Source organism: Momordica charantia (genome assembly GCF_013281855.1).
Source record: "Momordica charantia cultivar OHB3-1 chromosome 9 unlocalized genomic scaffold, Mcharantia_2.0 BLBB01000009.1, whole genome shotgun sequence".
Lineage (NCBI taxonomy): Eukaryota > Viridiplantae > Streptophyta > Magnoliopsida > Cucurbitales > Cucurbitaceae > Momordica > Momordica charantia.
The window spans coordinates 904,934-917,709 of NW_028275167.1; the positions used below are offsets into that span (position 1 = coordinate 904,934).

A 12,776-nucleotide genomic window follows, 5' to 3' on the forward strand; every position below is an offset into this window, starting at 1 on the left:
TGAAGGGAGTATGTGCTAGATTTATAGCCTAAAAATTAATTATATTGTCGGCCAATCTCTTGCCTTGTTTATTTTCGTTTAATTGCGTGCTCTCCATATTTATTACTTAGAAATTGAATGCAATAAAATTAAGACATTTGTCGGCTTTTATATTTTTTTTCTAAAAGTTATTTTTTTTTTACTGTTTTCAGTATGAATTTTTGAAATTTGAGGGGTGTTACAGAAGTATAGGCTGTATCTTTTTATTATTGTTGGGACATTTATTTTCTTTAGCTAATTTTGCTAACATTTAATTTGCACAAATTCTTTTTAGAAGAATTTAATTTGAAGCTTGCTGACGATGTATTGAAGACTAAGCTATATATCTTCGCTGATCGGGGAGGTCGGAAATGAAATAATGTTTCTTATCTACCTTCGAGCAACTCTTTCAACTGCCGCCTAATCTCCCAACAAGTTGCTTAGTTTACCTGCTCTTCGACTTTCGGCTTTCGAGGACTGGGATGGGGCCTGAAGCTCAAAGGATTAGAGCACGTGGTTACGAACCACGGTGTCCGGGGTTCGAATCCCTTTGCCCCCGTCTTACTCGGGTTTTGAATTTCTTTAAAGTTAAATAAATAAATAAATAAAAAGAAATAATCCCTCTGGCCCCGTCTTACTCGGGTTTTGAATTTCTTTAAAGTTAAATAAATAAATAAATAAATAAAAAGAAATAAGATGTTAAAGTGCAATATTACCCATATCGATAATAGTATGCATTATTTATTACGACAACCTTCCATTAACATTCAAAAGTTCTTTCGCAATACATTACCTTAAACTAATTAACCAAAATTAACAGTGATTCTACTCAGAACTAAAAGGATTTCTTTAAATGCATGGATTAAAAGAATGATTCTCTATAAACATAATTAGTAAAATTAATTGCGAGCAATTAAAAAAAAGAGAGAAAAAACTTACCTACGGACTGTAATTTCATTTTACTCCACCAATAATGGAATAATATGTAAAAGTGGGGATTGAGACTGATTTAGACGGGGTTGCCCTCTTCGTCGAAACCGAGCTCGCGGAGGACCTCCTTACATTCGGGAAGCTTCTCCTTCTTCATGAAGCCAAGAGGGTTGGCATGGCGGACGGGATCGGTGATTCCGCTGTTGCCGGTGATGCTAATTCTGGCCTTGTGCCCGTACCCCACCTCCGACTTCTCGTTGCAGTCAGGGTCGGTGCTCTTCACCAGCGCCACCTCGCACACTTCCTCCTCGTGGTCTCCGTCCGCCTCAATGCTGTATTTCCCCGTCTTGTCCGTCACCCCCTCCTTGCTCAGCGTGACGCTCCCCCCTTCCCTGTCTTTGCACTCCAATTTCACAGTAGCCCCTGCAGATTGAAATTGGAAATTTGAATCCCTAGGGCACCAATTAGGGCTCCGAAATTGGAATTAGAATTAGTGCTTTCTGTTACCTTCGAGGAATTTGCTGACTTTGGTGAAGAATTGGATGCGGCAAGTGTCGCAGTACACCTTTCCCTCCACGAAGAACTTGTCCTTCTCGCACGACACCGCGCTCAGGAGCGACACCAAGCACAGCGCCGAAACAAGGATCATTTCAGATTTCCCCATTCTTTTCCTTTTTTTCTGCTCTCTTCTGGTTAGCTCTTCTTCTGTTTCGTTTCTTTTATAACTCCCCTTTTGCTTGTTTATTTATGGGAGTTTGTTGAGTTGCACTTATTTTGAGGAGGACCATGGAGTTCCTTTTCAACCTCTCAACAAAAACTCTCTTTTTTAGACTCTCTTTGTTTCTAATTTCTAAATCACTCCTTTTGTTTTCTTTTTTTGGTTTGTTTCAAATGTGTACTAATCAAAATTATTAATTATTATATGTTGCGAACATATAAGGCTATAACGGTTGGGTACTATATGTTGTATATATATTTTCAGTTTATAAAGGAAGCTTTGCCATTTATGAAAGGAGGATGTGCTAGATTTATAGCCTAAAAATTAATTATTTTGTCGGCCAATCTTTGTTTATTTTTGTTTAATTACTTAGAAATTGAATGAAATAAATTGAAACATTTGTTGACTATTTCAATCTCCTTACATGATTGTTTGGCTTTTGTTTTTTGTTTTCTAAAAATCATGTTTTTTTTTTAACATATTTCACCATGTTTACAAACCTATTGTAATTTTTAGCCAATTTTAAAAAACAAAAATGAGTTTTCAAATTTTGAGGAGCATTACAGAAGTATAAGCTGTATCTCTTTTATTATTGTTGGGACGTTTATTTTCTTTTAGATAATTTTGCCTTGTGTAACATTTAATTTGCCCTTTTTGTTTGGAAGAATTTTGCTGACTTTTTAAGAGCAATTGAATTGAAATCAATTTCAGCAAATTCTTATTTTGAATTTCTTTAAAGTTAAATAAAAAAAAAAAAAAAAAGAAGAAAGAAATAAGGTGTTAAAGTGCAATATTACCAATATGGGTAGTATAGTATTTCGGTATCATCAGCGCATTAACGACAACCTCTTATTGTCATTATTGGCAATTGATTTGAAATTGAAGAGTTCTAATGCCACATAAGCTGAAAAGTAATATCATGAAAAAAAAACTTTAATCTATCTTAATCCAAATTAGGTTTAGGTTTAGGTTTAGCTATGTTTCCTGCATTATTGTTAAGAAAAATATTTCTTAAGCTATAGAAAAAAAAAGGAGAAAAATTTTATGTTTAATAATGCAGCCTTTTTCATGTAGTATATATATGGATAAGACAAATGAATGAATGTTGAGAATATATGGAAGAAGATTAGGCTAGCCTAAGACAATGAAGATCGAATAAAAAGTTTCCAGAGGTTTGAGGCCATGATTTCGACCAAAAATGAACCACTTTGTGATGCTCGAGTTTTAAAGATAAAAGTTTATATTTTATTTAAGTTCGTAAACAAAATTTATATTTATTACTTTAATTTTAAATCTCTTTAATATTTATCAATATTTATTTGGGTTCTTCTATGAAAACTTTTGTCAATTATATTATGTACGAGGATATAGGTATAAAATAGAGACCTATACAATAATCATGATTCTTAGCCGATCGACTTATTCGCCTATGCTTTTGAGACTTTTGAGCGGGCACTGTAGTTGTGTTATTGTTAAACCCTTTCGGGATACATATACTTGGATCTTTGTTTGCATGTAGCTATACATGTAGAAGAAAGAAAACAGAAACAAATCTGATCAAATATACAGTAAAGTAAAGAAAAATTCTCTTAATACTAGTACCAGCAATTTCTTTTTCATTATTGTATAGAAAATTTGCGATTTCTCTTTTCTTTTTTCTTTCTTTTTTTAAAAATTAACCTATGATTTTTTTTTTCTTCTTCAAAAATAACATTAACGAAAAATTTTTCCTTTTATAAAACTCACGTAAAACTGTTGGAGGGATGACACAATTGCCACGAGGTAAAGATAAATTTGATAACTTTAGGTATATTTATTTATACTAATTCTATAGTTTCAAAATTTCAGGAAATTTTATCATTGCGCGTTATTATTTTGTTAGTTTCAATGTCGACATTAACAAACATCATAGCTGACTAAAAATTTTTTTAAAATTAAAATAGCCAAAAATAAAATAAAGCTAGTAAAGAAATTTGAATCCCCAAGCGAAGGTGGCAACAATTCGAAATTTTACGATGAAATTTGCCATCGACGATACCTCACGCTCGTTTTCAAACTTAGCTACCATGGAATCTCGGCGATAAAGACATTGGCAAAGCTGTCTATGTTCGAGTGAAGAGCTTCTAGATTAGGCTGCGTGGTGGCAATTCCAGCATCTGAGCTAACAGGTAGAAAAACTTCCGGTAATCCTCTGAGGATAATTATTCTGAAAAAATGGATGAAATAATTGTGTTAGAATTCATATGAAAAAAGTTACTTTTTGGCAGGATCTAATTATTAGTCAGAATACTTTACTATTATGGTATTTTTAATTACAATTCATAATTACCTCGATTGATCCATTACATTTGTTTGTAATTGTTGAATCTCTCCTCCTCGTTGATCTGGGATGGACATGAGAGTTACTAGATTATTTGTTGAATCTCTCCTCCTCATTGATCTGGGATGGACATGAGAGTTACTAGATTATTGTGTCGCAGAGGTGTACGGTGATTGAATATTTTTTTTGAATATTTTTTTTAGTACAATAAGTGGAGGTGAAGGATTCTAATTATACTTAGAGCATAAGGGCCAGACATCGATATTTAGTCCTTCGCAGCTTTGTTCTTGATCCAAGTTTATTACAATAGCCAAGCTAGTTATTACTTATCATCTACACATAAAATTCCAGTTTTCTAAGACCAAGCATGTTTAATAACGAAACGGGCAGTTGTAATAAACTTGAGCTTAACAAAATTTGGATTTATATAGTCTTTGTTTCAGTTGTAAAGGAAATAAGGCTTAGAAGCGTGAATTTTAATTTGTAGTCAATTCAAGCATGGTTTAAGTAGATAAAAGACGCTCATTAACTTTGGGATGTCCTATATAAGACGATCGTTTAGTGTCAACTACAATGGATGGAGATTTCCAAGAAGCACGACCTTTTTTGGAATATAATCTTCGATTGGCACAACCTCCATTGGAAAATAATCTACTTTTGATAATAGTTACTTCGTTTAACATTATAGAATTGCAAAAGTTCTATTATCATTGTGAACATGGTTGCTGGGAAGTGTTCTGATTTTAGTACTTTTTAGAGCTGTTGGATAGATACAATGAGCAATACAATCTCTCAAATTTAGAGGCCTCCATAAAAGCCAACTAGCTCCTAGGAACTACAACAATACAATCCTAGAAAATATAATAATGAAAAACCTCACAATACTCACGAGATTTGGTTGCCGACGATGCACTACAACCCGAGATCTCGAACTCTGTACCGCCAAAAACTGCCTTTGATTTTGTGCGCCAACACACTCTAGCTGCCACATTCACTTTTGTGCACCAACACCAAAAGGTTCAATTTCCACAGCTAAACCTAAAAGAGATTTATCAACCTATATATATATAATGATGGCAAGTTAATGGGCTTTGTCTATTTTGACCCATTGCTTGTTTTGACTCCAATTTATATCAACAAGAGCCAACGTGAGTAACTTATCCTTTTCATTGTTTTTTTTTTCCTTGTAAAGCAGCCAAACTTTCATTATCAAAGAGTAAAAAAAAAAAAAGAAGAGAGATTACTAGAGATTTGGAAGTAAAAGCAATAGAAACTCCGAATGTTAGCCAATTCAGGAACTTAAAAAAATATAATATTCATTAAAACCATAGTCTGAAATAATCCATAGAAACAAAATATTAACAATCATATAATATTATGATAACCCAAATGCTCCATTGGGTTATTTGGCCCATTTTACCATTGCTTTACTGTCACTCCTATTTTCTGGCTTAGTGGCTCCGTTGGTTTATGAATTCTCATTCAGAGCGAGAGTAGAAACAAGGATTTGAAGATCATATAACTGCAGCAGGAGCTTCACTTTCATGCACTGCATTATTTGCTATTCTGAAAGCTCACATTCAAAAGTCAACAAACTGGCTGGCGTATGTCAGAACTGCAAGCATTCATGTTTTGATTTTGAAGCATTTGGGTTATCCTATGTAGCAAGCTACATATTTGGACACCTTGCTTCCTTGGTGCGGTTATGGAGCAAAAAGGCTTTGGCCATCGGTGGAGAAGATGGATCATGGGTGCTTATCTTCAGTGAACTTTTCCATTCTTAGTAATGCTAGACCAAAGGGAAAAATCCTCTTTCCTCTTTCTTCTTTCTTCTTTCTTCTTTCACTTTAATAGGCAACTCATTTAGCCGTCTGGTCCATTTTTTCAGTCAACACAGAGACAGATAAAAGGTTTTGGGATTGGTAGACATGAGGTGGAGGTTTTTCTCTTGCAGTAAGCAAATGACACAATGATTTTCTGCCTGAATGAACCAGGTATGTTAGATAATTGGTAGATGATCCTGGACATTTTCCTTCAAGCTTCTGGGCTGTCCTTGAATTTGGGGAAAATGAATTCAGGTGGAAGAAGAGCTTCTGTAGACCATGGCTAGTAAGTTGGGTTGCAAGGTGGAAAGGCTTCCCATCTCCTATTTGGACATTCCGATGGAGGAAAACTACAATAAGAAATCTTTTTGGACCCATAAATTGATAGAAAAAAGATTGACAAGTGGAAGAATCTTTTCCTCTCAAAAAGTGGCCGGCTAATTTTAGCTCAATCGGTGATCACTAGCCTCCCTCTTTATTTCTTCTTGGTCCTAAAAACCCCAATGGGAGTAGTCAAAGAAATGGAGAAGTTGACAAGGAACTTCTTTTGGGATGGGGACCTCGAAAGGTGCATGCAACCATCTAGTGAATTGGAGGAAGATAACCCTCCCTTTGCAATTTGGATAATAACTCCTTTAGTTTTAGGCATTTCGAAAGAAACTAAAAAAAATTTCATGAAGGTTTAAAGTAGAAATTATCATACTATCATTAATTGAAATATGAAAAGCCTGTCGTTTGCCATGCATAGAATAGAAAGAAGTGAAAGAATTAGATCACGAAACGTTAAAAATAAAAAGAAAAAAACAATATATATGTATACTTTCATTACAAATAAAATTTAATGTAATCTCATTCTTCTATATATTTAATGAATTAAGAATAGCATGCACTCGTTTTATCGACATATATACATTAAATAGCCTTTATTGAGGTTGAAAATAAAACAACGATGAAATTGAACACGCATGTATTCCCATAGATCTAATAGCATGCATGATATTAAATATTTGGTTCCCTTTCTACCTATATATACAAAGTATGCAGAGTAGTTGGTATGTACAAGGAATAGAAGGTGATCGATCGAGAAATTACTGATTAAAAATGTTTAGGACAATGCAAAAGATTTTGGGATTAGGAGATATTGAGGAAGATTGTTGCTGAGAGATGAAGAAGTAGGCATCAAAGACAATATATTCAAATGGTGGCCGAAAAAGTAAAGTTGAACAAGTGAAGGAAGACGTTGAAAATGGAGTGAAGATCAGTTTGTTCGATCGGAGGACGAACAAAGAAACTGAGACAACAATGAAATGGGTGGCCGCTGATGATGGATTCATATCCAATGGGACGTACAAGGCAAAGGATATATGGTTGGAGATGAGATTATGATGTGTTGGGACGAAAACAAAGAGCAATTGTGTTACATGGCTTTCGAACTTATAGGTCCTCGCTAAAATATCTACAAATTGGTGATTGTAGTTAGAATTTCACAAGAGGAAGTTTCACACAGAAGGTATGATGTTTATATTTCACTATATTATGATAGGCACTCAAAGGCTCTATTTATACAAAAGTATATCCTAAGTTTAGAAGAAAAAGAATCTAAACTTTAACAAAAATATTGTAACAAAAATGCACAATAATAGATATTCTTGTTTTGACTATGACGTGGTGTGTGGCTTCAACTTCCTTGCTGAAGTTACGTTAACATCCCCCCACAAACGAGCGGGTAGGTCAAGCACTCCGAGTTTGGATCGTAGTAGGTGGAACTGAGAGTGAGTGAGTGAGTGGTTTAGTCAGGCAATCGGCTAGTTGATCAGCAGATGGTACATAACGAACTTCAAGAGCACCGCGTAACATGTGATCCCGAACAAAGTGGACATCTATTTCAATGTGCTTGGTCCGAGCGTGGAAGACTGGATTAGTTGCTAGAGCACCAGCACTGATATTGTCACACCAAATAATGGGCGGAGAACTAACGTTGACACCAAGTTCACCAAGGAGTTGTCGCAGCCAAATAATTTCAGCGGAAGCATGAGCAAGAGCACAATATTCGGACTCAGTACTGGAGCGAGCAACAGCTGTTTGTTTCTTTGACGACCACGAGACAAGAGTGTTTCCAAAGAAAACACAATAAGCAGCAATTGATTTGCGATCATCAATGTTTGATGCCCAGTCTGCATCAGAATAAGCTGTGAGAGAGACCGTGTCACTTGGTTGGATGTGGAGGCCCATGTGTTTTGTACCACTTAAGTAGCGTAACACCCGCTTCACAGCTTGCCAATGTATGTCGGTGGGCTGTTTGAGAAATTGACTCAGGTGATTAACAATATACGCGATGTCTGGCCGAGTGTTGGTGAGATATTGAAGGGCACCAAGAGTGCTTCTGTATAGAAAGGGATCACTCATGGGCTCTCCATCAGAAATTGACAAGTGTTTGCCCAATACAGTGGGGGAGGGGGCTGGCTTTAAGCCCTCCAATTCCAGGCGACGCAACACGTCATCTATGTATTTTGCCTGAGTTAAAAGAACTCCGGAAGGGAGATGAGTGACCTGGAGGCTAAGAAAATAACTGAGCAAGCCAAGATCTTTCAACGCAAACGTTTTATCTAGTGTTGCAACAAGACTGTCTATGAGAGCAACATTATTTCCAGTGACAATGACATCATCGACATAGACTAGAAGGAGGATGATGGATGGACCGCGGTGATATATGAACAAGGATGTGTCTGATCTACTGTTGGTGAAGCCCCAAGAAAGCAAGGCAGATTTGAGAGTGACATTCCAAGCTCGAGGAGCTTGTTTGAGGCCATAAAGTGCTTTATGTAGTTTGCAGATATAATTCGGATATCTGGGATCGGCATATCCTGGAGGTTGAGACATATAGACATCTTCATCTAACTTGCCGTTGAGAAAGGCATTGTTGAAGTCAAGTTGTCGTAGTTTCCAGCCTCGAGATATAGCTAATGACAGAACAACTCGGATAGTGGAGGCTTTGACCACAGGACTGAAGGTTTCAAAAAATCAATACCGGGACTTTGATGAAAGCCTTTGGCCACCAACCGTGCCTTGTGGCGTTGAATCGAGCCATCAAAATTGCGTTTGATGCGGAAAACCCATTTACACCCAACTACATTGACTGAACCAGTAGGAGGGACAAGGGTCCAAGTCTGATTTTGCATAAGAGCATTATACTCCAAATCCATCGCTGATTTCCAGATGGGAGTAGCAAGAGCAACCTTAACAGTTGTGGGTTCTGTTACCGACCAATCAGTGGGAGTGGAGGATAGGAGCACCTTGGGCTTGAATATTCCAGCTTTCCCTCTTGTAATCATAGGGTGGATAGACTGAAATGGTGGGGGAGGCTGAGGTGCGATAGAGCTTTCAACCGCTGAGGTAGTTTCCGGTGCAGGAATAGAGAGAGAAGGTAAAGGGGACGAGGTTGGTATATTTAGGTCAGATGCTTCAGGTGTGGGTAGTGGAGATAGAGGGAAAGATGGTGGATTGGAGGGGGTGGAGAACGCATGTTGGTCAGCTGAAATCGTACTAGGGAGCTGGTGGGATGGGCTAGAAATAGGAGATGTGTCAATTGGTAAAAGTTCATGGCTTAGGGGACTGTTTATGGGGAATTCTAGATTATTAGGTCGTGATTGGGGAGGTGAGGTTGGAGAGGTTGTTGGGGCCTGGGATCTAGGAGGCTGAGAGTTATGGGTGATAGGCAAATTTGGTGGGCATGAGTGAGGGTTGTTGGATGGTAGGTGAGTAGCAGGTTCAAGAGTAGGCAGGCTACCGAACCACGTGTGTAGGTTTGGAGCAGCGGTGGAATGAGATAAAGAATTGTCAGACACAGTGGATTGTTGAAGGCCAAATCCAGAAGCAAATGGATAATCACCTTCATTGAATTGAACATGTCGTGAGATGAAGACTCTTCCTGATGAGCTGAGACATTTATGACCCTTATGAGCTGGACTTGGACCAAGATAAACACACTTGTTAGTTCGAAATTGAAACTTATGAGTATGGTAAGGGCGTAAAAAGGGATAGCATGCACACCCAAATATTCTCAACTCGGAGACGTTAAGACTTCGTTGTATCAATAACTCCATTGGAGACTTACCATTAAGCAGAGGGGAAGGAAGACCATTGATTAATAAGGTTGATGTCAGGAAGGCCTCCCACCAAAAACTTAGAGGCATGGAAGCTTGAGCGAGCAAAGTGAGACCGGTCTCAACAATATGGCGATGTTTACGCTCAGCTCGACCATTTTGCGCAGAAGTGTACGGGCACGAAAATCTGGATTGTATCCCCAACTGATGGCATAACTGATGGACTCGTTTATATTCTCCTCCATTGTCAGACTGTAACATTTTAATATGGCTGCCAAATTGAGCCTTGATCATAGTAGTAAAATGATTAAATGCTGAAAGTGTGTCACTCTTTAACTTCAACGGATAAATCCATACAAATCGGCTATAGTCATCAAGAAAATGAAAATAGTATCTATACCCATCAGGTGACATAACAGGTGCAGATCCCCATAGATCAGTATGCACTAACATGAATGAAGCAGTAGCTTGTGAACTAGATAGAGGGAAAGGCAGACTATGAGATTTACCATATTTGCATGCTTCACAAAAGTTGACATTATCATGAACTTTCAAGGGCAGATTACAACGTTTAATTAAACTTCTAAAAACTTGAGAAGACGGATGTCCAAGTCGACGATGCCAAACATCCTTAGATACCACAACATTTATACTACTGGATGATTTGGGAAGAGACACAGAACAAATAGTTTTATTAGCAGCCAACTCCAAGCCACAGTCAACTGGAGTCAAAGTACTCCCAATGACTACTCCAACAGTATTGAGGCGGTAAAGTCCATCCTTAAGAGCCCCTTTCAGCACCACCTTGCCTAAACGTATATCCTTTACAAGACAAGAATCAGCATGAAATTCAAGGTATACGTTATTGTCTTTAGCGAGTTTAGACACGTTAACTAGATTTTTAGCTATGTTAGGTACGTACAACACATTTTCAAGCATGACCAACCCACCGTCAGAAACTAAACAGGATTTGCCAACATGAGATATTTTTAATTTATCGCCATTACCTATTGTAACTCTTTCCATACCTCCATATTCAGTAGGTGGAACCATACTATTGTAGTCGGCGGTGACATGATTTGAAGCACCACTATCCACATACCAATTCGGGTCTATCACTGTTTCTGGATTGGCCAAAAAAGGATTGTTATTTTGGGTTGCTGTGAAGGCATAAGATGTACCTTGTCCAGAGTTGTTGTTAACCCCCGGTTAGAGTTGCCATTGAAGTTTTTACCCTGGCTTTGTGTATTGTTCCTGTACTCCTTATCAAATCGATGGTAGCACGTTAGTGCTGAATGTCCAGGTTTACCACACACCTGACAAATTTGCCGACTATTGTTGTTGTTCCACCGTCCTCTACCTCGATTTCGACCACCCCCCGATTGTTGTTGAATGGTGGCCGAGAGTTTTGATTTTGACGTTGGTTTCCACCACTTACACTTCTGCTACTATTAGCCATATTCACAGAAACAGAGTTGTTAAAAGATACTGTATTTTTATGAGAATTCTGAAGTTCTAACCTCTTCTCAAATACCAACAATTCGGCTTGCATTTCAGGCCACGAAATGCCTCGTTTTCCTTGGATCGTTGCTACCACAGGATTATACTCTTCATCTAATCCCAGCAAAACTTGAGAAATCAAAGATCAAGTGGGTACGGGGCTTCCAGCTTGACCCAAATTGTCTGCATGAGACTTCATAACACGCAAAAAATCAGTCATTTTAAGAGAACCTTTTCGAGTTTGTTGAAATACCTGACGGAGATAATCTTCTTCCGCCTGAGACTGTACTCCAAAGAGTTCTTGTATGGCAGCCCATAAATCACAAGCATTTTCGTACCCCATCACCTGTGTTGCAACTTCTGGAGTCATAGAGTTGTACAACCAACCAAGAAGTAGCTGGTCGGTAGTTACCCATGACTCATATAGTGGATTGACGGCTGCTTCTGTTGCTATAGAGGAACTCGATGGTGCAGATATGTTCGTTTGGCTTGTTTCCATATTACCAATCGACTGTTGCACAAACATGGGCGGGCATGGGTGCTCGCCGGAGAGGTGTCTCTCTAGTTTGTAACTTCGTAATATGGGTAAGGCTAGGTTTTTCCACAACAAGTAATTGGTTCTATCTAGCTTTATTGTGGTGATTTGGTTAAGCAATTGATTGAGTGGTGGGCTGCTAAAGGTGGGGTGGGTAGAGGTGTTGGAGGAGGCGTTGGCCATTACAGCTCTGATACCAAGTTAGAATTTCACAAGAGGAAGTTTCACACAGAAGGTATGATGTTTATATTTCACTGTATTATGATGGCACTCAAAGGCTCTATTTATACAAAAGTATATCCTAAGTTTAGAAGAAAAAGAATCTAAACTTTAACAAAAATATTGTAACAAAAATGCACAATAATAGATATTCTTGTTTTGACTATGACGTGGTGTGTGGCTTCAACTTCCTTGCTGAAGTTACGTTCACAATTGTTTTGCAAGCATTTCTTCATCCAATGCATAGTTTCATATTCTAGTGTGTTAAGAGTACTAGAAATGAAGCAGCATGATAGGGCAAATAATGAAGCAAAATTGGTAACTGGGATGTTACTTGTCAATTTATCGGATAGACATGAGGTTAATTATTGTTGTTATAACGAAAGCTTTTGTAGTAACTATAATAATTGCATTCAAATAATAATTTTATTTAGCTTATGATTTTATTTGAAGTGACTACATATTGCGAATATATATATAGAGAGAGGTCCACGTGTCCTTCCAAATTATCATTGGACAAATAAGGCTACAACAACGATCTTCGAAACCAGTGCAGTTTCCTGCCTAATAAACTCCGAAGCTCAAATTAGTAATCGGTGTAAAAAGTAGC

At 37.6% G+C, this 12,776-nt stretch overlaps 1 protein-coding gene across 1 annotated transcript; it reads right to left on the reverse strand.

Moving 5' to 3' along the window:
- Positions 1–717: 717 nt before the first annotated feature.
- Positions 718–1,905, reverse strand: LOC111018881 (olee1-like protein). Its single transcript, XM_022295145.2, has 2 exons — positions 1,456–1,905; positions 718–1,371 (listed from the first exon to the last, which is right to left on the reverse strand). The coding sequence occupies exons 1-2, from the start codon at positions 1,610–1,612 to the stop codon at positions 1,028–1,030; spliced, it is 501 nt and encodes a 166-aa protein (XP_022150837.2). The 5' UTR covers positions 1,613–1,905; the 3' UTR covers positions 718–1,027.
- Positions 1,906–12,776: the final 10,871 nt, after the last annotated feature.

Excerpts from the sequence above, each read along its gene's own strand:
- LOC111018881 (XM_022295145.2), bottom strand. The coding sequence starts at position 1,612 with ATGGGGAAATCTGAAATGATCCTTGTTTCGGCGCTGTGCTTGGTGTCG. Across the intron at positions 1,372-1,455 it reads AGTCAGCAAATTCCTCGAAG|GGGCTACTGTGAAATTGGAG; the intron begins GTAACAGAAAGC and ends TTCAATCTGCAG.